The sequence below is a fragment of the Myxocyprinus asiaticus genome, chromosome 44 (genome assembly GCF_019703515.2).
Source record: "Myxocyprinus asiaticus isolate MX2 ecotype Aquarium Trade chromosome 44, UBuf_Myxa_2, whole genome shotgun sequence".
Lineage (NCBI taxonomy): Eukaryota > Metazoa > Chordata > Actinopteri > Cypriniformes > Catostomidae > Myxocyprinus > Myxocyprinus asiaticus.
This window is the reverse complement of record NC_059387.1, coordinates 3,981,451-4,006,139: the sequence shown is the minus strand read 5'-3', so window position 1 is coordinate 4,006,139 and position 24,689 is coordinate 3,981,451. Positions and strand designations below refer to the sequence as shown.

The window sequence follows — 24,689 nt, the reverse complement described above, 5'->3', positions numbered from 1 at the left end:
GTGTTTTGAGTTGATTAGCTGACTGGCATGTCACCATATTCTAATTTTTTGAGATAGTGAATTGGTGGGTTTTTGTTAAATGTGAGCCAAAATCATCACAATTAAAAGAACCAAAGACTTAAACTACTTCAGTCTGTGTGCATTGAATTTATTTAATACACGAGTTTCACAATTTGAGTTGAATTACTGAAATAAATGAACTTTTCCATGACATTCTAATTTATTGAGATGCACCTGTATATTATATTATATATATATATATATATATATATAATATGGAAGTTATATGATAGGTGTGGGTGAGAACCAGATCAATATTTGTCATTTTTTTGCTAGTGAATCACCAAAAACACAAGAAGAAGAATGTGAAATTGATCTGTTTCTCGTCAACACATTTTTATATCATATCTCTTCTGAAGATACTGATTAAACCACTGGAGTCTTATAGATTACTTTTATGCTGACTTATGTGATTTTGTTTAGCTTTAAAATGTTACCACCCATTCACTTGCATTGTATGGACCTACAGAGTTGAGAAATTATTCTAAGAATCTTCATTTGAGTTCAGCAGATGAAAGAAAGTCATACACATCTGGGATGGTATGAGGGTGAGTAAATAATGAGAATTAAAATTGTTGGGTGAACTATCCCTTTAAGGGCTCTTGTCAGACCTGGATGAATGTGTCAATAAGAAGAGAGGTTTGGAAACATTTCTAGTAATTGTTACATTGAAAACGTGAAAATGTCCCACAAGGACATTATATATAATGCTGAAATATAAACCAAAGCAAGATCATGCTTTATTAATGCCTACTTTCGGTATTTCATAGCTTTTAAAGTCCTGTGTGGATTCTTATTTCAGTGCAGTATCAGTTTTCAGTGTCGAAAGAATTTAGATCATTAGTTCTGTACAGCAGTACTGCCGCTCTCTAAATGCAGAGTATGCAGCCTAGTGCGTAGGGCACCAACCCCGGTCGTGGAACACTTGCTGTGTCTGAAAACACCCCTTATCCACTATATATCCACTCGTTCCCTACTTTGGTTCACTTATTCTTACCCACAGTGCACTCTTTCGAGTGTACATTTGATGTGAACTCGACAATGGTTAATTGCCCACAGTTGGGAGTTTGCTGCTTCCTTCACTCCTGCAGTGTTTTATTTCATGCTGAATGTATTAAATTACTTTTTGACAAATCATTATTTGATTAAAATAACATAACATATAGAGAGGCAAAACATACAGATACATTTTAAAATGTACTCTTTATTTGATCAAATGTGTTTACTCTTTATATTAATTATTAAAAATGACAAACAGAATGAAGATTTATTGTATTAATATATTATTTAATAAGAATAACAAGTAAGGCCCAAGTATTTTAAAAATGCATATGTGATGTTGTTTCTGCGACAGCCCCAGAGCTCCGACACTCGGTGTATACGTCAGCGTCCGAATTCACTCACTGATTTTGTTCACTCACTGCTGAGATATAGTGCACTAATTGCCATTCATTATATAGGAATTAGTGAATGAGTGAACGAGTGAATGATTTCGGACACAGCCATTCTCTTCGCCATATGATCGCCTCGCGCCTGCACATCTCTCATGCACGTGCCTCGCGCCCCTCGCTGTGCACGCACAGAAATGCTGTCTGTTCGCGCTCCAGTTGTCAGTCACACGAAAGGCAGAGCAAAAGGCATTTACACTTGGGTGTTTACATGGATTTATACAGTTAGTCTGCCCAAAGTGGCTGCAATAGTTTCCAGTAAATGCGTAAATACTGCTCATGACATGCGGGACGCGGGACAAAATGCAATGATATATTGCTGCACTGATTGAAAAATGTACACTTAAAAACGGATATCATAAGAGCCCAGTTACATTTTCACCCTGAAAATTACAATCACATTACACAGAAAAGCCCGCGTTATCATTAGAGCCAAAACTTACCTCGAAGTGCTGCCATAAGTTGAAGCTGAGAATTTAATCTTGAAATATCAGCTTGTCTTGGTGTTAAATGAAGGCATTGCATGGCGAAACTATTCTTTTTTTCACTGTGCGGAGTGAAGAAATTGTTTCACTTTGAAGAGTTTGATGCTGCAGCAATGATGACTTGAGTGACATCTGTGTCAGCGTGCACAGCTGTGTGAACTTGCGCTCTCGTAAAAGTCCCATTCAGTAATCTCTCAATAAATTATACATTAACTCAAATTAAACTCAGTAATGTAACAACAGGAACACTGGCCATTGTAAAGAAGTTAAAAAAATCATTCGAAATTTACTTGAGTGAAATTAAAAAGTACCCATTTTAAACATACTCTAAAAATATTTTTTTTCTCCAGAAACGTACTCAAGTAAATGTAGCGCGTTACTACCCACCTCTGTATGTATGTATATATGTGTGTATGTGTATATATATATATCTATATGTATGTATGCACAGTATGGATGTATTTATACATACATACTTACATACATACATACATCTATACTGTGTGTGTGTGTATATATATATATATATATATATATATATATATATATATATATATATATACACACACACCGATCAGCCACAACATTAAACCACCGCCTAATATTGTGTAGGTCCCCCTCGTGCCGCCAAAGCAGTGCCAACCCGCATCACAGAATAGCATTCTGAGATGATATTCTTCTCGCTACAATTGTACAGAGTGGTTATCTGAGTTACTGTAGACTTTGTCAGTTCAAAACAGTCTGGCCATTCTCTGTTGACCTCTCTCATCAACAAGGCGTTTCTGTCCACAGAATTGTCGCTCACTGGATGTGTTTTGTTTTTAGCACCATTCTGAGTAAACTAGAGTTGTACATGAAAATCCCAGGAGATCAGCAGTTACAGAAATATTCAAACCAGCCCATCTGGCACCAACAGTCATCCATGCGATTATCTAATCAGCCAATCGTATGGCAGAAGTGCAATGCATAAAATCATGCAGATACTGGTCAGGAGCTTTAGTTAATGTTCACATCAACCATCAGAATGGGAAAAAAATGTGATGTCAGTGATTTGGACCATGGCATGATTGTTGTGCCAGACAGGCTGGTGGGGGGGAGGAGGACCTACACAATATTAGGCAGGTGGTTTTAATGTTGTGGCTGACCGTTGTATATATTTGTGGTGAGCAGGGCGGAGCTGAGCGGTGTCTGGGCAGAGCAAGGCCTGGAAGTGGCAAATGACTTCCACTCGTGTTCCAGCGAGGGGAGGCAGGAGTATTTAGGGAGAAGAGACAGCGGCAGATGGGAGAGAGATGCACGAAGCTTGTCTGTGTTCCTGTGTGTGTTTTATGATTTGATATATCTGGCTGAAAAGCAGTGCTTGTTTTTGTTTCTTTACACACTGAAAAGTGTCATTAAATGTCTGTGTTTTTCAAGCCGGTTCCTGCCTCCTCCTTTCCCATTTTAACTTCCCTGTTACACTGGTGCCGAAACCTTGGAAGGAGGAAGGACGCGCCGTCAAGGAGTCCTTGACACTGACTGAGGATCGCAAAGCCAAGGGAGTGCTCGATCCATTGGCACTGGAGCACTGCATCAACCGGCAACCAGAAAGGATGGATGAGATGCTTTCTCTCTCCCTTTTGTTATTCCTGACCCCCCTCTCCCCTTTCTCCTCTCTTTCGCCCTGTTCCCCCTCCCAGGCACGCACAGGTCCGATCCGGAGACTGGTGTGACCCGTCGATACTCCCTCCCCAGAAAAGGGGAGTCACAAGCTGGAGAAATCCCCAACCTGAGTTCAGCGATGGGGGGTATGTGGTATGTGTGAGCAGGGCGGAGCCAAGCGGCGTCTGGGCAGAGCGAGGCCGGGAAGATAAGTGGTGAATGACTTCCACCTGCGTGCCACACCAGCCTCGCGTTCCAGCGAGGGGAGGTGTGAGTATAAGGAGAAGAGACAACGGCAGACTGGAGAGAGATGCACAAAGCTTGTCCGCGTTCTTGTATGTGTTTTATGATTTGATATAGCTGGCTGAAAAGCAGTGTGTGTTTTTGTTTCTTTACACACTGAAAAGTGTCATTAAATGTCTATGTGTTTGTCAAGCTGGTCCCAGCTTCCTCTTTTTCCATCTTTAATTGTTACAGTATTTAAGTTAGCAAACTCCCAAGTTCAAGTTAATAGAACTTTCAGATTTTAATTTTGTACTATGCATGCATTTTAATTACTCCTCACTTGAAATATCGAGTAAATGTACTCATACATTTTGTTGGTACTTTAAATTTTACTCTTTGGCTGAACTTAAAATTACCATGTAATCTTCACTTAAATACTTTAAGTAGAGGGAACATAATCAGCTACAACTAGCTAGTACAGTGAACACTAGCATGCTAAATGCATGCTAATCTGTATCACTATGCTTTGATTAACATAGCAATTGCTCAATGAGTAAAGCAATATTGAACATTCTTAACTTGTACCTGTCCTCAACATAAGCTCATGCTTAACTCTTCACATGAACCCCCAAAACTACAACATAACAGAAACTCTTCTAAATAACACAACAAAACAGTAAATACTAACAAGTATCCCCCTTTACATTCATTTTGCACAAAATTTTATAACACTTAATTTTAACATTTACTTTCCCTGTTGAGTGCCATGAAAAGCATGCTGGGAAATAGAAATCCCCTGCCCAATTAAATGTAAGTTCCTGTAAATTTAAAGAGAGAAGTGTATTAAAATCAAAACAATAAAACAATTCAGGTTACTTAAATGTGTCAGTTTCGTGAACTCAAAAGAAAGAGAAAGTTGTAAATACTCATTAAAGTTAAATTATTTGAACTAATTTGTAGGATTTAATTTTTCCCATCTCAAAATAATTAATTATTTTAAGCATTAGGGTTTACATTTTCTAGCTATGCTTAGCTTGAAAATATTTTGGCTAAAATCTCTGTAAAATTATTTTTAAAAAAATCCTTATCCACTAATCTTGAACAGCTGGAAAGCTGCATTCTCTATCACACTATGCACAGTGAACAAGAAGTAATATCAGGCTTGATTTTAAAAATGTTGTTCTTTACTCATTATTTAATCTGACTGCCAAAATTTTTGACACAGTCTATAAAATAAATGCAAAATAGCTATTTATCTTCAATATAACTGGACAAACTCAGTCTGTAAACTCTCTTAATTAAACATACAACATGAAGTCACGTGGCAACAATAGGTGCTTTTGCAGCATTGGGCCAAATGGTTCTTATTGCTAAACCATGCAAATTCATACTGATTAGGGCTTGTTGGAGCTGTTAAGGTGTCTTTTTTGGGATTAGAATGGGCTGACTGAGCAAGTGACCAATCGTGAGTCACCACGTCACTACAGGCGTTCCACCAACAAGGTTCTCTGTCCTCTGTGTGGTTAGCTAACCGTGCTGAGAAATTCAGTACGGGAATGGTTTGAAATCATTCCGTACCGAACCGTGTACAAGTGGAAATGCTACTGGAATCGTTACTCACCATGCTCAGAACCGTTCAGGCCAATTGTAGAAAACAGCTAAAATAACAATTAACTGGAAAAATCATAGAAATGTATTGGTCAAAATGTGTGGGAACCCTGTAAGTTGCAAGGAACTGACATGTCCTTGAGCAAAACTGGAAATTCTGCTTTGATTTATTGTATGACCTATTTCAGATTTAACCACCCCTAAACATCACACAGTAAAACGAACTGTGGTTGGTCATTTAACATGTTAGTCAGAAGCCCCTTTCCTGTCCAAATAGTTTTTGGCCATAATAAGCTGGAAAGTGAACCAAACTTTATGCCTATTGTCTGAAGTATAGCTATGTGACAGTCAATAGGTTTACATGTGCAGTTATGATTGAGCTATCTTTATCCAGACTGATCACACCATGAATTTGGTAATAGGAGGTCGAAAGCTCTGCTGCTGAAATCGGTCTGTGCTTACTGAAATTTTTATCACTCCCCTTATTAGCTGAAGCTGAAAGTGTTGAAGTGAAAAGGCTGTGCCAAAAGTAAGTGGTATTTTATTGAATGTTTTGTAAATGATGTAATACAGTCAACAGAAATGCATCATTTATTAACCCTACACACTAACCCAAACCCCAACCCTAAACCTAACAGTCAGTGAAGTAAAAATGCAATTTTAGAGTGAAAATGCAACCTCAGAACTGTGGTCACTATTGTTAAATTGAGCTCAATTACTTCCTGTTTTCCATGGGACCAGAACCCATGTCTTGGAGGTTGCATGTGCAGTTTGTAGCATGCAGAATGCTGTTTGTCACTTATTCAGCAGAAGGGGGATGGTATTTGTCGGTAATTCAGCAGAGTCAATTTCAGGGTACATGAACATTCGGAAGCATTGTGTCGATTTACTTTGTGATCATGTTGCTTCATTTGTCTTTCAAAGTATACATGACACAATGCGTAATCGAATATTTGAAGGAAGGACATCAGTTGGGCTGAAGTGTAAAAAACATGCGACGTATCACCTCTGCCTTTCTGAACATGGGCACAACGGTAAAGTCAATTGTTGTCTAATTAACGTGTAACATGCTGGATAAAGCCAAACTACAATCGCGTTATCTAACTCTGTTAGTAAAACGTTGCAAAAATTGGACTGGTACGATAAAGCATTTACATGACATTTTAAAAAGACGTATTATTGTTTTTGTCCGACTGAAGTTGAACTTTAAAGTGTACTAAATAAATGCTTCCTAAACTGGCCTCAAGCTGCATATTTCGAGATTTACCATCGGTTTTCTGATGTTTGCTCATCTGCTGATCCACCAACTTATTACAAAAAAAAGCTCATCCTGACAGAAAATCAGAACAAATCAGATATTGCCTTTTCTGTGTCTTCCAATGCATATAAATTGAGTCATATGCCAGACGCAAGTTCTCTGTGATCATATCTGATTTGCCAAATTATGACCAAATAAATCAGGTAAGTGCTGGCATCAGCTGTAAATGCACAAAGCCTATTTTAATAATGAAATATTCAATTGGTTTTAAGCGGAGCCTGGAGGAACGCATGATTGTATTTACTACCATGTCCTCCCTGTTTTTTCCTCCCCAGCGTCAATTGAGAATCAAGTCGGCACTCATACACAAGTCAAAGTGACAGCGTAATATTAGTCAGAGCAAGATGAAGTGTGAGTTGATAGATTCTTCCCCGCTTTCTCTTCCCACGCTGAATACATTTTAGTGTTCATTCTCACCTTATGGGACTGCAATTTAATGCAAAGCTCTGCCAACATCTTCCATCTCAATGCATATGATTTAAAATGCTTTTCCACTAAAGTGTGTGTCCGGTCTATCTAGGTATTGATTTGGAGGTGAGTCTGTAAGCTCTTGCCGTGTGCTGAACGAATGAAAGGTAATGTCAAACAGAGGTGGCCTGACGCAGGCAATCTTTGGACCCTGAGCGCAGCAGTACGGCCGAGATAATGAGCTCAAGCTGGAACAGTGAGAACTCTGCTGGAGAGCACTGTGCTTTTCACATCATGCCCAGTAGCTGCAGTTGCCATTACAGATTGGGAATATCTCCGCTTTCAGAGGAAAAATCACCGGGCTGCCCTCAAAGAAGAGCGTGTCAGCAATTTCACCCAAATGCAGGGCCTCTCGTGAACGTGTAAAGCGGAGGGTTTTTGACATACTCTGCAGATGATGAAAGCGTAAAGGGGAAGGGTGAATTCACTAAATAGTTTTGCCACTTTTGTGTGCAGAATTTTTGCTTAAAAACATGCATAATGCTTGTTCACTAACTACCAGCAATCCATGACAAACAGATTATATTTCTCTGACTTTAAAATCGACAAAACCGACCTTCCCACCCTAAGCCTTGTGTGAACTGATAATCTGCCGTTATACTCGTTATTTGCGTGAAAGTGAATGTAAGTTAATGAGCACATATACATGCACACCAAATATGCCGATTACTCCCAAAAATCAGCTTATTTAAAAAAAATCAGACAGAGCAAGAAATCCGCATTTACATGACATTAAATAACCACATTATTCTCTACTTTCTACCTGTGTCTACCAGTTTATTCTTACTCTGTTTATGACCTTACACCAGTAATGGAGCGCAGTTTATTGCGTTTAGATAACCACACGCGTTGTTGGCTTATTAACCATAATCGCTGTAAGAACGTGCATGTAAACTCACTTATTGTTACTTTAGCACCTCTAGTGTTAATATGCTGTGATGCATGCAAGCCCCGTTAAAATGTGTTTTGCAAAAATGAATGTATAGTAACGTGTATCTATAAGACCAGGCTGGCAAAAAAAAATTGTCTTATCCTTTAGCCATTGTAATTTTTCTTACAAATGTGCTAAATATGGCGATATGCAACTGTAGTTCTGTGCTGTATTTATATTTAGGTCATTGTCATTCTTTTCACATCAAACACTCCTTTCTGTGTTTATTAGGCTTACTATAGATTGCACACTGAATTCACATTTAAAAAAAACTCTGCTCTGGCACAATTAATGTGTTAATTAATGTTTGCGTGCATTCTCTATCGATCATGGTAGCAGTTATTTATCAAATGATAAATGAATGTTGGGAAAGGACATTTTAAAAGGGCATATATGCACACAGGGTTGCGTGTGGTGTTGTCAAGGGCACTTATTATTTTAAAGAGCCAAAAGGTACCTCAGAAATTGTGCTTTGCTTAAAACGTTTAGCACAGATTTTGTTAGTGTGTTTGCATCATTACCTGATTTGCATACATTCAGTGAACCAGGTGCTAAAACAGCACATACAGCATGTGCAAATAAACATTGCTATAAGCAGACAGTTCATTCTACTGTAATTGAATTCCCCATTCAGAGTTACACAAACAAAACTGAAATGTTTTGGTGCTGAGTTTTTTTTTCTTTCTTTCTGTTTTGTGTTTTTTTTTTTGCCTATAGGTGAGGATGATAGCCTGGCCTTTAAGGGAAAAGTGACAGTTGAAGAAATCTTCAAGAAGGACTTCAAGGTTCACGACCTGAACGCTAAATGGATCAGCAGTAAGTGCTCTCATCAGCAGGCATTTTACTTTACCGCAGTCCTTCCACTAGTGCTGCCCGGCATCCAATACGATTGACTTTGTATATGCGCAGTCTGAGTCTCAAAAATGCTAGAATTCCCATTGTGCACTGAACAAATTCAAAGTGGCAGAGGAATACAAGGTTGCACATTACTAATTTCCATCTCACAAAGTAAAACATTCAAAAATTCGAAGTATTTTTTCAAGGATTCCAAGTATTTGATCATCAAGATCTTGCTGCTATTTTACTCAAAGAAAATCCTAATGACCAAGAAGGCTTCCATTATTAATTGTGACCCATCCTTTCGTAATGCTGAATTAAGTCAGAAGTGAGAGGCGATTAAATCTTGGTGGACATGAGTCTGGATTGTGATATCTGTTTTGTATGCAGACAGCTGATTTAAGGCGAACTGAGGAGGCATTTATCAGCCGGGAGATTAATCAAGCAGTCTGATTTGGTTTAAGCTTCATTGAGCTGTCTCCTCTAATCAGCCACTTTGGACTGTGCAGATATGGAAGCTCTCTCAGTGCTAATGTTCTGTCACCAACATCCAAAAAAATAAGCGTCATGTCATTGACTTATGTATCAAAACTGCAGCCATTGTGCAATATTGTAGATGTTATATCTAACTAGAGTGGCATAATGTGATGTAACAACAAAAATACAGTGCTCCCATGAATCAATAAAACTGAAAAAGCTGCTAGCCACGCCATGTTTATATAGGGGTATACTGTAGTCATTGTGTGCAAACTATATATGCCCAGACTATACTTCAATAGTCTACAGTATAATCCAGCTTTGTTCCTGCCCTCAGTAGATTGTGTGACGCATTTAAACCATAACGAAGATCATTTGGATGGTGATTTCATTCGCTGTACGGAGACATCAGCAGCCCCTCCTCACTCTCACAGGGACATTAACTCAATGCTCACAGTCATTCATCTCCACTGGCTTTGATTCATAACAAAGCACAGTTCAACGCTTAGCACAGCTCCCCCTACAGAAACGGGTGGAGTAATTTAGGTGGAAATTATGGCACAATGTCATTGCTCTCGTATTGATTGATATTCTGCCCATTATTCATACCATAATTTCAGCTTGTTATCATTCACATCAGTCCAGGAAAGGTAAACCGATATATCAGAAGGGAATGAACTGCGTTTGATAAGCAACCTCTGCCTCTCTTTACACCGTTTTAGCAATCATGGTGTGTTGAAATGGCAAACACTGTTCTTTTTCTTTCTTGCCGTCATGTTTGCTTTTTTTTTTTTTTTTATTAAATTCTAATATTTCCTAATGTCGCTGCAAACCCATGACTTTCCTTCTTCCATGGAACACAAAAGTTGAACTTTAAAAGTCTTTGCATGTTTTTATTTTATTTTTATTATTATTATTTTTTAACCATATAATGAAAGTAAATAGTGACTCCAGTCTGTTAAACACAAGAAAGGACAAAAAACACCACATAAGTAACCTCAGTAAAAATAATCAGTACGACTCCTGCACTATTGTAAAAACGTGACTCTTCAAAATTTTTTGGAAGAAAGAAATGTCACGCAGGCCTGAAGCTAGAGGTTCATTTCTTAAGTACAAGTTTGGGTTCGGGTTTGTAATTAATAAAAAAAATTTTTTATTGAGATTATGAATATTTTTACAATATAATACTATACATTTATTTGAGAGATTTTGTTAATTTTAACATATCTTGTTTGTTCGTACGTGCTCTAACACAGACACGTGCAAACAAACAAGGAGAGGAAAGTCTGAGTTTAGCGCACTGTGCACAAAGAGCGAAATAAAACAAGAAATTTATAAGGAAGAACTTAAACTATACCAAATGAGGCCGGGAAAGCTTCATTGTGAAACAATTGTTGCTTTACCTGTTGCATAGTTTTAATTAGATTTTACAGAATTAAATTTAGTGTTGGGGTAACATGTAACATGAAGTGACGTGTTATGACCAAAGTTCAGCCATGAAACTCTATGAGGCACAAGCTGATCTTTTGAGCTCGTTATCTGTAGTCAGTTGGCTTGCTCACATGTGACTTGTTAAGCCAATTGGCTCGCAAGGTCTAAGCTGATTGGGCCTTTGACATGTAATCAGGTAGCCAATCTACTTGCATCTCTTCCTTTGTGTAAATTGCTCAGTTTTGCAGACAAGCCGGTTTCACTGCAGCACACTGGGAGTTATTTATATGAAAATGCTATTTGCTCAGGTGGTTGCTGGGTCTTTTCTTCTATCGATAACTTTCTTATTTTCTTTAAAAGGTTATGTTCCCCAACACTTATTAAATGTGGCCTTGAATTGTAATGTGATATGAAGAGAAACCTGAATATTTTTCAAACCATAGGAAAGGCAGAATATGACATGGTTTGTCATGTCATTAATATGATTACACAGCTCTCGTGGTGAATCACCTGCAGTGAATTCATAAATGCATGTAAGGCATTGGCCCTGCCACAGCAAATTAGAGAAGGGGAAAGAGCATTACACTGGCCATCATTGACTGATTATTTGATCTTCGTTAATGTGTCAGAAGCAGTTAGTTAGAATGATTCACAGAACACGGGGCACTTAGTTCCTGTCTGGAACATTAGCTAGTACTTGATTTCCAAGGACAGGCCAGAAATTGAATTTTTTAAACACGAGTTGGCCAGATTTTTTTTCCCTTATTATTTTTTTCCCCTCTGAAGTTTCCACAACTCATCAATCAAAGTCAGAGCATCACAGCTGATGCGGCTCATGCTGAATGAATCTATAAATGAATCAATGATACAGGTAATTTATTTACACAAGCAAAGCCTTTCTCTCCTTTGGGCCTCTCTGTCGACCATCGACCACTTGTATTTATCTCAGGAATGTATTAGAGCCATTTAAAATATTAATCAGGAAATACACTTAAAACTAGGATGACAAATCTCACAAAGAGAGCACTTAAAACACCTGAATTTCTATATTTACCTTCAAAGTGGCATGGAGAATAATGAAGGTCCACCTCTGACGACATCGAGGTCTACGCAGATTCTGTAACGTGTTTCATCAGGAAGTGCATAGAAGACATGGTGCCAACCAAAACAATATGGATCTACCCCAACAGAAAACCATGAATTAATGGCGATGTCCGTGCAGCACTAAATGTGTGGACCTCTGCTTTTAATTCCAGGAATGAGGAGGAGCAAAAACAAACCAGTTATTCCCTTCGTAAAACCATCAGACCAGCAAAACGTCAGTACAGGGACAATGTGGAGTTACAATTTAACACCAGCGACACTAGAAGCTTGTGGTAGGGAATCAATATCGTCACAGACTTAAAAAAAGAATAGAGACTGACACAGCAGAGGTTAGTTCACTTACTGTCTCTGTAGCAGATGTAACCCGATTTCTCAAACGGGTGAACATTCGCAAGCACGGGTCCGGATGGCATCCCGGGTCGCGTCCTCAAAACATGTATGGGCCAACTAGCGGGTGTTTTCACTGACCTCTCCCTCTCCCTGTCAACAGTTCCTACATGCTTCAAAACGTCCACCACTGTGCCTGTACCGAAGCAAAATAAAATCACCTGCTTATATATCTGGCATCCTGTTGATCTGACTCCCATAATCAGCAAATGCCTTGACTAATCAGAGATCACATTTGCTCTTTACTGCCTGCCTTTCTGGATCCACTACAGTTTGCTTACTGTGGCAACCGCTCCACTGATGATGCCATCGCTTTCACTCTACATACTGCTCTCTCCCACCTCAACAAATGGAACACATTAGTGAGAATGCTGTTTGTGGACTACAGTTCAGTATTCAACACCATAGTGCCCTCCAAGCTTGACATTAAGCTCCGGGCTCTGGGCTTGAATAGCTTGCTGTGTAGCTGGATCCTGGACTTCCTGTCAGGCAGACAACAGGTAGTCAGAATGGGCAGCAACAACTCTATTCCACTGACCTTCAACACTGGAGCTCCGCAGGGCTGCATTCTCAGCCCACTTCTGTACTCTCTCTACACCCACGACTGTGTGGCCACACACAGTCATCGTCATCGTCAAGTTTGCAGATGACATGACGGTGGTAGGCCTGATCACAGATGACGACAAGATGGCCTACAGAGAGGAGGTGCATTCCCTAACAGGCTGGTGCCAGGAGAACAACCTCTCTCTCAACGTCAACAAGACCAAGGAGCTTGTGGAGGACTACAGGAGACTGGACAAAGAACACAGCCCCATCACTATCGATGGAGCACTGGTGGAGAGGGTCTGCAGCTTCAAATTCTTCCGAGTTCACATCTCTGACGACTCCACATGGTCCATCCACACAGAGGCCGTAGTGAAAAAGGTGCACCAGCTGCTCTTCTTCCTGAGACGACTGAGGAGTTTGGGATGAGTAACAACATCCTCAGATTGTTCTACACGTGCACTGAGGAGAGCATTCTGACTGGCTGCATCACCGTCTGGTACGGGAACAGCACTGCTTTCAACCGCAAAGTGCTGCAGAGGGTAGTACGAATATCCGAGCACATCATTGGAGGTGAGCTTCCCTCCCTCCAGGGCATCTATACCAGGCAATGTTATGTAAGAAAAGTACGGAGGATCATCAGAGACTCTAGCCAACCAAGCCATGGACTGCTCTCACTGCAACCATCTGGCAGATGGAAACGCAGCATCAGAGCCAGCACCAGCAGGCTGCAGGACAGCTTTTTCCCTCAGGCCATCAGACTGCTTAACTGCTAACAACACCATGCCCTCGGACCTAAACACTAAATTCACTGGATTTCACTGGACTCAATATGTATATATGTATATATCACATTTATTATTATTAATATCTACCCCTTCATGCACATCTGAGAACTGATGGTAACACAATAGTATATACCACACATCACTGCACATTATGTATACTATACTTAATTCAATACAGTGCTAACCTCTAACTGTTCAGTTTGTATATTGTGTAATGTGTATTATGTAACTTGCAAACTGTGTAAACATCTGTGTATTGTTATTCTGTATAGTGATGTTGTTATGTAAAGTGTTATATTGTTATTCTGTATATTGCTAATTGTCATTATGTATATTGTTATTCTGTTGTTACACTTTTGTTGTTGTGTACATTATGTTGTTGTGTACATTGTTATATTGTTATTCTGTGCATTGTAATATTGTTATTCTGTTGAGTGTACTTATTGTATTTACATGTATGGCTGCAATGTCTGGACCATGCACATAACGTTTTCACACATCATTTCACTTGTTTAATGGTGTAGTGACAATAAAAGTGAGTTGAGTTGAGAAATCATATATAATCCAAGAAATGGGAGCTCTTGAAGTCTCTCTTAATGGAATAGTTCACCCAAAAATTACACAACATCCATGTTGTTCTAAACCCTTATGACTTTCTTCTATGGTACACAAAAGGAAAATATGTTAAGTGTTGTACTGGATCTTCCAAGCTTTAAAAAGGATGCAAAATCACCATAAAAATACCATAACCAGCTCAAGTCAGAGAACCAGATCAGTTAGATAATAAATGTAAGATTAAGTTTTTTTTAACTCGATAAACCGATTCATTGAAAAGATCTGATTGAAAAGAAAAACTTGTACATGAATCAGACATTGCTCTGTCTCTAATGAACTCATGAACGAACCAAGGAGAGTTAATCAAGATTGTTTTAGTGAATAACAACTTCAATTTCCATTTGTTTCTCATACAAAGCTATTGTATGGCTTTAGAAGATTTGTAACAGGGCATGTGAATGGAGCATAGCTAGGATCGGAGCGAGGAGAATTTCACTGGAGCGATGAGGGCATTTCACAAGACTGCGCTCCACTCCGGCCACTCTTGAGGCACTCACTTTCCACTCCTCCCAAAATGCACTACGTTTCTCGTGTGGCCACAGGGTTATGTGTACACTTCTAACGGACAAATATCTGGTGTTTGCGGTTGTCCAAGATTTTAAAAAGTGTCAGAGATGAGGCACAGAGTAATAAACTCGGAGAGATTCATGCTGTTTACGGCCCAATCCAACAACAGACCGATATAAGGTGAATGTGCAGAGGCAATTCAAAACACAGATTAGTTTCCCATTATTCTGTAAAGTAATAATTACTGGGGATGTCTGTACTGTAATGTGTACATCGATTTGCACAAGATAAGCGATGTCTGTATAAATCACAGATGGGAGTGTAGCCTACAGCATTAATACGCTGCTGCCACACACTTACCATCAGAAAAGTATTTGGCTGTGCTGATTAATTATACAGGGAATATTAAACATATATTGTATAATGTATCTGTTTATTAGGAAAAAAAAATATTGGAATATCTGACAAAATACAACAGAACTGGTGACATGTGCGAGCATGTAATTATACATTACACTCTAGAATTAACAATATGGACAATTCATTCACATTATACTGTATAATTTGATATAGCCCTGTAGAAAATAGATTGTGTAACATGGGGATGCAGTGTCCAACAACATACAATCATCAATATAATTTACCCCATTCACTCTGGTCAAATGACAAAATTACGTGTTTTTTGAAGAAAAAAAAAGAAGGAATGAAACCCAGCTGTTTTTTGTCTTTTTTGCATGGGTAAAATAAACACTCCACAGCATTAAACGCTTGAGAACTTCTGTCGGAGGCTACACACAGGCTATAGAACAAGCACAACGAATCTCATATCAAAGAGCCTATTTACACTTGGCCACTTCATGCATTTTCACTGATTGGATAGCTATCCAATCATGAAAAGACCAGGTGTAAATGCCCTCCGAAACACATTCGAGAGGGATTGCAATCCAATCGCTCAAACCACTTCAGGAGGTGGTTTGAGATGCATTCCATTCGTAACTAGGTCAAGTGTAAATGCATCTGGCTGTTCAAGACACATGTAAACTATACTCCACCCAAACAGCGCTATGTCAGCATAGGGAAAATGCGAAATATAACAGCTGCTACCAAGTATTTGCATAGGGCTCATGCCGCGCAATAAATAACAAATTAAGACACAGATGCACGTTGTAGGAAAGACAGGACATTTTTTCTTCATTTATTTGATGCAGATCGCTGAAGAAACTGAAAGTAAACACTGGCAATGAGTGCAGCTGACGCGCATGATGCATCTTCCCAGAGGGGGGAAATACACAGCGTGCGCAGAAACAGAAACACGCGCACAGTTCAAAGTCAGTTGGGATCAAATAATAAAGTGCATCTTTTAAATTTTCTGCCTGGCATTAGCATAATCACGTAAGTGAACTCAGTATTATTTACATACAGGTGCATCTCAATAAATTAGAATGTTGTGGAAAAGTTCATTTATTTCAGTAATTCAACTCAAATTGTGAAACTTGTGCATTAAATAAATTCAATGCACACAGACTGAAGTAGTTTAAGTCTTTGGTTCTTTTAATTGTGATGATTTTGGCTCACATTTAACAAAAACCCACCAATTCACTATCTCAAAAAATTAGAATATGGTGACATGCCAATCAGCTAATCAACTCAAAACACCTGCAAAGGTTTCCTGAGCCTTCAAAATGGTCTCTCAGTTTGGTTCACTAGGCTACACAATCATGGGGAAGACTGCTGATCTGACAGTTGTCCAGAAGACAATCATTGACACCCTTCACAAGGAGGGTAAGCCACAAACATTCATTGCCAAAGAAGCTGGCTGTTTACAGAGTGCTGTATCCAAGCATGTTAGCAGAAAGTTGAGTGGAAGGAAAAAGTGTGGAAGAAAAAGATGCACAACCAACCGAGAGAACCGCAGCCTTATGAGGATTGTCAAACAAAATCGATTCAAGAATTTGGGTGAACTTCACAAGGAATGGACTGAGGCTGGGGTCAAGGCATCAAGAGCCACCACACACAGACGTGTCAAGGAATTTGGCTACAGTTGTCGTATTCCTCTTGTTAAGCCACTCCTGAACCACAGACAACGTCAGAGGCGTCTTACCTGGGCTAAGGAGAAGAAGAACTGGACTGTTGCCCAGTGGTCCAAAGTCCTCTTTTCAGATGAGAGCAAGTTTTGTATTTCATTTGGAAACCAAGGTCCTAGAGTCTGGAGGAAGGGTGGAGAAGCTCATAGCCCAAGTTGCTTGAAGTCCAGTGTTAAGTTTCCACAGTCTGTGATGATTTGGGGTGCAATGTCATCTGCTGGTGTTGGTCCATTGTGTTTTTTGAAAACCAAAGTCACTGCACCCGTTTACCAAGAAATTTGGAGCACTTCATGCTTCCTTCTGCTGACCAGCTTTTTAAAGATGCTGATTTCATTTTCCAGCAAGATTTGGCACCTGCCCACACTGCCAAAAGCACCAAAAGTTGGTTAAATGACCATGGTGTTGGTGTGCTTGACTGGCCAGTAAACTCACCAGACCTGAACCCCATAGAGAATCTATGGGTTATTGTCAAGAGGAAAATGAGAAACAAGAGACCAAAAAATGCAGATGAGCTGAAGGCCACTGTCAAAGAAACCTGGGCTTCCATACCACCTCAGCAGTGCCACAAACTGATCACCTCCATGCCACACCGAATTGAGGCAGTAATTAAAGCAAAAGGAGCCCCTACCAAGTATTGAGTACATATACAGTAAATGAACATACTTTCCAGAAGGCCAACAATTCACTAAAAATGTTTTTTTTATTGGTCTTATGATGTATTCTAATTTTTTGAGATAGTGAATTGGTGGGTTTTTGTTAAATGTGAGCCAAAATCATCACAATTAAAAGAACCAAAGACTTAAACTACTTCAGTCTGTGTGCATTGAATTTATTAAATACACGAGTTTCACAATTTAAGTTGAATTACTGAAATAAATGAACTTTTCCACGACATTCTAATTTATTGAGATGCACCTGTATAGCACGGGAATTGAAGATCGGATTTATATTAATTTGGCAGAGACACATTGATGTGGTCAGGTGTAAATGGAATGTGCTTTTTCAATTGGATAGCAATCTGCAAGTTGCAATTCCTAATGAATTAGGAGAGTCTGTTTTTGTTGCTGTAGGATTTGAAACGGCGGTAGGTTGAGTGTATTCTTTTTTTTTCTGATTAACAATTTTTTATTGTTTCACATATTAAACACAGAAAAACAAAACATATATACACAGAATCAACAATTAACCCCCACTATTTCCCCAACCAATCCCCAGCCCCACCCTGGCCCCCAACAACATCCCAGTGGTCATACATGATTATAGACACACACAAAAATAAATAAATAAATAAATAAATAATAATAACACATCCAGAAACGCCAGAAATCCGCCCCATTTCCCCACAAACAAGTTTAATTTCCCCAGTCTTCTAAATGACCCTTCTTCAAAGGCCGCCACCCTCACAAGTCGTATGAACTACTTTAATGGTGCTTTTGTGTCCTTTTCAAAGCTTGAAAGCTTCAGTCACCTTTCATTGTAAATGCCTGGACAAAAATACAAATATAAAATAACACACCAGTACAATTCACATTCTCTTCATTTGTGTTCCATGGCAGAAACGATGTTGGAACATCAATATTAACAGGAACTACTCCTTTAAAATCAGGCTTGATTCATCCTTACCGCAGTAAGTCATTTCTCTCTCTCTCTCTCTCTCTCTCTCTCTCTCTCTCTCTCTGTCCTCTGTTTCTCTTTGCCCATAATAGACTCTCTCATTTTCATTCTGCTGGCCTGCCCCCATTATGATCATATTAAAGCCGCTATATAATTGCATAATTAGTGGCGCCCATTGATCAGGCTCTCTAGCTAGGAGTCTAAATCAACAGATACATCATCGACATTATTCAACACTCACGACAAGAAATTAAACCATGCTAATGCCTGCTGTGGTCTAAACCATCTGGTTTCCATTTTAATGGCCCACCCCTGTGTCTTTAGCATAAGCGGCCGCGCGGAGGATGACGTACGCTGAGTGGGTACATTTACTAAAAGCTGTTGAGCAAACAGGAGCATGATTGTTAGAAAAAAAGGTTATTAACCTTGATGGGAGTCACTCACTTTCCCCATATGATTATTTGTTGAAGTTAACAGCAGCATCAAGCAGGCCGGCGCCCCCTAGTGTCAAAACTCACTGCTGTAAGAGCTCGTTGAACAGAGACCACCAGTGGGTATGTGTGGAATAATATGCTACTCTTACTATAGCTACAGTTTCCTGACAAACCACTGGGAGGCGCCATGATGAATCTGATTAGTGGTCTGCACTGGCCTGAACCTGGCCCGTACCCAAGACCATGTGACCCGATCCATCCCATCACGATCTGCTCGGTTCCGTCAAATTTAAAACTTGAGTCTAAAATCGCTCACTCTGTATAATTGATTTTCCAAGCAAGTACATTTGTATCAATAGGCTGTATTTTATGTAAGCATCGTAGGCAACATTTGTAACAGTATAGTAAAAATACACAGTTTTAACAGAGCATGGTGGCCACTCTGCACACCAGCACACCGCTGGACTGTTTTCTGGTTCTGGTCTCCAGAAGAAGCAATGTAAAAACTACCGAAGCAGGCAATCCAGACAGAACAAATAACATTTTAAGTGTTTGTTGGAGTAAAAATTCTTTCAGGCTCAACTTTTGTAGTTGTTGGCTATCATAACAACACGAAGTAGTAAATGAAATAAACGTAACTAAGCCATCACTTCATGTCATCTACCCACTTCGGTGAGGTCTGCGGGAACATGTTAAGGATCAACACTAAACATTACATTATCCGCTTTTTGCATAAAGCAATGTAAGTGACGACACTGGAGACTGGGAAAAAAAAGCAGGCTGCCAGTATGAATCAGGGGACACTTCCACGTTCAGCAATAAGTTGGATAGTACGTAAACTGCACACATTTAGCTACCTTAGCCAAAATATCCAGAGCATATTGTGTTGTGTACTGCATCTCATTATGCAGTGTGCTTGAATATACCAGAACTAGTGTCCTCCAAAAAACAATTTAAGTCTTTTTTTTTTCTTAACTCTTGGTAGTCTGGTCAATTAATAATCAAGACATTTTAACACAAGATTGGATTAAAAAAAAAAAAAAAAAAATAATATATATATATATATATATATATATATATATAAACCCTTTTTTATATCTGAGATGATAACTGGACACCTCTTGCAGAGTTAAATTCATAATTCATAAATTCATAAAAGTATTGTGCCAACTATGTAGCATAATACTGTTTGAAAATGTTTATGCAATGTTTGCATAATGTTTATTGTGTCTCATACTATTTATTATAAAATAGGGAAGCAGCAATCCGATACCTGGATAGCCTCCAATACTGATACTTTTAGACGGATTGGGTATCAGTCCGACGAGCCTGAATCAAATCCGATACCATGTGTTAGTCATGTTTGTTACTGTCAAGCTCCAAAAATGACAATGAAAATAATTCCCCTCATGGATTTTATTCAAAGCTACTTGAAGACATGTGATAGCTCTGTCAATCGCAAAAGGCTGTGATTATGATGAAAACAACACTGGTATCGGATTGGGATCGGTACTGGCCGATACTGAGATTTTAGGTATCGGATCAGAAGAGAAAAAGTGATATCGGTGCATCCCTATATTTAAATAAGCAATTTTCAGTGTATATTGCACAGTATGCAGTAATCTTTACAGTGGTTCCCTGGGATTAAGGGATATATATACAGAATATGCTTTAAATTGTTGAATAAAGTACATTACAGATTGTGCATTACACCACTTTCTAAGCAGTTAGAGCACACACACAATCACAAAAACATCACAATTCTTTCTTTTACATGGTTACCAAATTTTATGCATTAAAAAAACAATACAATTCAGTTGACATCTTAAATCTATTGAAATAACTCCGAAACTACATTAGGTTGAAGGCTGTAACACCTGAATGAAGCATCTTTTCAAATTAAAGAAAGCCCAAAGTGACCAAACATTGATGCTTGGGAATAATATGCCAAAATTGAGGGAAAAGTTCATAAATCTTTTTCTGGAATCTTCTAATTGGGAGGCACTTACTCATAGTACTTGAGGTTTACTGTATAATGATAGTTCAATCATGATAACTCTCAGAATGATTTAGCATGTTAATGTGGGTACAACATATTGATAGGATTAGATCTGCTACACTGCTGCTGCAGAGCAAGTACAAAGACTTGCTTCTGTTAGAACATCCACAGACATACTAAGTTAAGCATGTGGACATTCTGCTACTCCTGCACAATTAGAAAAACACAAGACATCAGTGTTTCCCACAGGATTTTGTGAGACTGTGGTGGGTGGACCTCGGACCCTCTAGGGGGGTCCGGGGCATGCCCCCCATAAGAAACATTTTAAAGTTAAATGCATCAATCTGGTGCACATTGAGAGCAAAATTAAGAGGCTAGATCTATGAAGGACTTTGTGCTCTGGTAAACAGTTTTGTGCTCTAGTAGTAATTTAACACATTGGGTGTATAGATATGAATGGTGATGACACGGCAAAAAAAGTCACACCCACAAAGCATAAACAAGACGGAGTTTAACATAGTTCACAAATGGTCAAAACACAAAATCGACTAGAGCATACATTTGAGTCAGGGCTCGACATTAAGCATTGTCATGTGCTTATCCTCCGGACATGTTCAGTGGTCATTCAATTGTCCGAGTAAAAAAGATACTTGTCCGGAGAGAAAAAAGGACATTTAAGTTACAAGCATCAAGTAACATGTTAAAGTTTATGTTGTATATTTCTCTAAAAGTATGACCGATGCCCAACCTAATAGTGTGCAGGAATGCAATCAACTCAATTCTCTGCAACAGAAATGTAAACTGCACTGGGTAGGGGAGGAGTCTATTGTCATATGATAATTATTTTATGTCACGTATGGTAGTCAAATAAAGGAAAGCCTCCATCGCCATCATTAACAGCAGAGGTGCTCACACTTCTATGGAATGAGATCTACTTTTTCATCATGTTATTGCAGCAAGATCTACCATGTACAATAAAGACTACACATTATCACAATAGCAACATTTCAGTAGTCGGTAGTGAAATTAGACTATTCTCAATACCAGCTTCAAAACCACAACAAATAATAACACTAACTAATATGTTAATTAGGGAAGAATGGTTTCAAGTTCTTAAGTAATTATTCAAGACTAGTAAACAGACAGTAATAAAATAACAATAAAAACAGCAATGAATAGAAATAGATTAAAAATAATAGAACGGAAAATATAAATTAAAAAAAAATTCAGTGCTCTTTTTAACAGCTTTAAACGTTTTTAACAGCAGTAGGCTATCAAGTATTCAAGTAAACATTCAGAATGAAATGCAACATAAAGCTACTACTGATCTTTACTGCATGATTATAATACATGAATACTTTTTGAAGATACTAAAATTACTCAGTCAAGAGCAGTGAGTGATTTCTTGTTTACTTGTTATGGTTTTTTGATTATTATATTGACACACTAGACAGCAGCAGGTCTATTGACTTATATTTATACATTACAAGTCCAACATTTGAATACAAATCCACTTTTTTTCTCCACTGTTTACGTTCACTTTAGACATCACTCTCTGTGTTTTCATGAATACCTCACCAAGACGGGCATTTTGGCTGAATTTTGAAATGTATTTGACCGTTCAGGTGCACATTAGCGTGAGCATTTTTGGAACACACACAGACACACGCATGTTCAGCACACACACATAAAACACCTATCAATCAAACAGGATGCAGCTGTTACTAGATCGCTTGTGAATTATAAAATGATGTGTTCTTGAATAAGAATATTAACTTTCTAATAAGTGACACAGGACTAGGCTATCACAAATATAGCCGGTTATTTTCACTTGCCTCTTCAAAAATCCACTTGTCGCGGACAGGCGTTAATGTCAAGCCCTGTGACCCATCATAGAAATGAAGCAAAAGTGGTTACCTGTGTTGAACTTGCTCCTCAGATGCTGAAAATAGTTAAATTGTCAGAGCCGCTGGTAATAAAGCTAACATTAAATAATTGGTTCCAGTGCGTGTGTGTGAGCGTGCTTTGCCGAAGCAACAGCACAAAACACAACGTTAGAGATCTTTTATGTTATTATGAGAAGTGTAAATATATTTTCAGTTCATTATGAAACTGTGGTTGGACAAATTAGACTGTGGCAGGCCTTGACAGGTAGAGCTGGGGAAATGGAGGGTTTCAGAGAAAACTGGCAGTGTGCTGCAGTGAAACCGACTTACTTGCACTTTGATCAAATAAAAAAAAAAATTAGGCAAAGAGAGAGTACGCAAATTGATTGACTACCCAATTACACGTCAAAGGACCTATCCACTTGCACCATGTGAGTATTGGCTTAACATATTACATGTGAGCGAGCTGATTGGCTAACAGATAACAGGTTCAAAAAGTTTCCTGCCCAAGCTTATTCATTTAAATGGCCTGCAGGCTGGACATGAGCCTTAGAGAATAGATTCAAAGGCTTTTACTAGCATGTCAATTTGCACTGGATTAACTGTGCCATTACCTGTGGTTGTATTTTGAGGGCTTTTATAGAAGGAAAAAGTGCTGTAATAATAATACTAAATCTTTACATATACTGTATATAGCTATTTCTGGCACACCAAATAACAGAGAAGCTCTGGTAATTATTACATTCCTTCTCCCCCCATGCAAAACAAATATTGTGCAAATATAGCTATAGACATACAAGGTAAAAGACCAGTCTTTATATTGCCTGTATATGTGTGCTGCCTCAGAATACTGTATTGACAATTAAGTTAAAACAAATACTGGAACAAAATAGTGAATGAAGAGCAAAGAGAGGGAGATGTAGGGAAAGATGCATGAATTTATTTACACAGATGAATAAATGACGTAAATACATACACAAATATATGTACTGTCTGATGCAGCTATCAGCATGTATATTAATAATAAAGCTTGTGTTGTCTTTGCACAGTGTGTGGGAGGTGACCTCTGCTCTCAATTAACTCTCAATTCCATTAGCGTTTGCACCTTCAGTGCAGTTGATGCATACACATGTGACTTTTTTTTATGTTTCCAGGCAACAATTAGCCTGCCACGAAAGATGAGCCAGAGTGCTATGAACAATCAATTCAAACTACATCCACATTAATCTGTATAAATTTTAAAACGTTTTTGTTTCAAAACGCTCTCCGTCCACACTGCCATTTTCCAACGTTTTTCCAAAAGTTGCTTGTCCATACTGAAATGTCTGAAAATGCTTAAATTCCCTTACTGCGCGTGCGGGGGGAAAAAACGTTAAGAAGTGTGGTCCTGAAACCCAATTGTCCTCGTGTTCCGCTGGCGGACTGCAATTCCTAGTAAACTTCCTGTCATCTTTAAAGGAATTCAATGTGAAGTGTGACAGAATGTTCTTCAGCCAGGCTCACAACTGGAGTGAGCAGGAGAGAGGAGGGGCGCAGTGACTATTCCCCATTTGGTAGCGCACCTGAAGTCAATGGAGAGCTTCATCACCACTGCCTTTAGAAACTGAGCGCATCTCTCCTCGAACGGGTAGGGTCCAGCGTGAATACATTGCTGGACCTGCGCCTCGGACTGGAGCACGCCTCATGGCCTACGGGCCAGGATGCAGGGCCACCATTGCACTCACATGCTGACGTCCAGGGTTGCCGGGCCGCTGAAGAAGCCACCACCCCTCGCACCCTGGACCAAGGAGGGGAGCCCC

The 24,689-nt window shown here is 39.0% G+C and overlaps 1 protein-coding gene across 3 annotated transcripts in view; it reads left to right on the top strand.

Annotated features, from left to right (window-relative positions):
- The window catches only part of LOC127434240 (dipeptidyl aminopeptidase-like protein 6), a 506,360-nt gene that overhangs the window by 351,145 nt on the left and 130,526 nt on the right, over positions 1-24,689 (top strand). For 2 of the 3 annotated variants that reach the window (XM_051686825.1, XM_051686824.1), the window contains exon 3: positions 8,902-9,000. The exons of the other annotated variant lie outside the window; for it this stretch is intronic. In XM_051686825.1, coding sequence (XP_051542785.1) covers positions 8,902-9,000 — 99 coding nt within the window. The remainder of the gene's footprint in view (positions 1-8,901; positions 9,001-24,689) is intronic. 3 annotated transcript variants of the gene reach the window in all.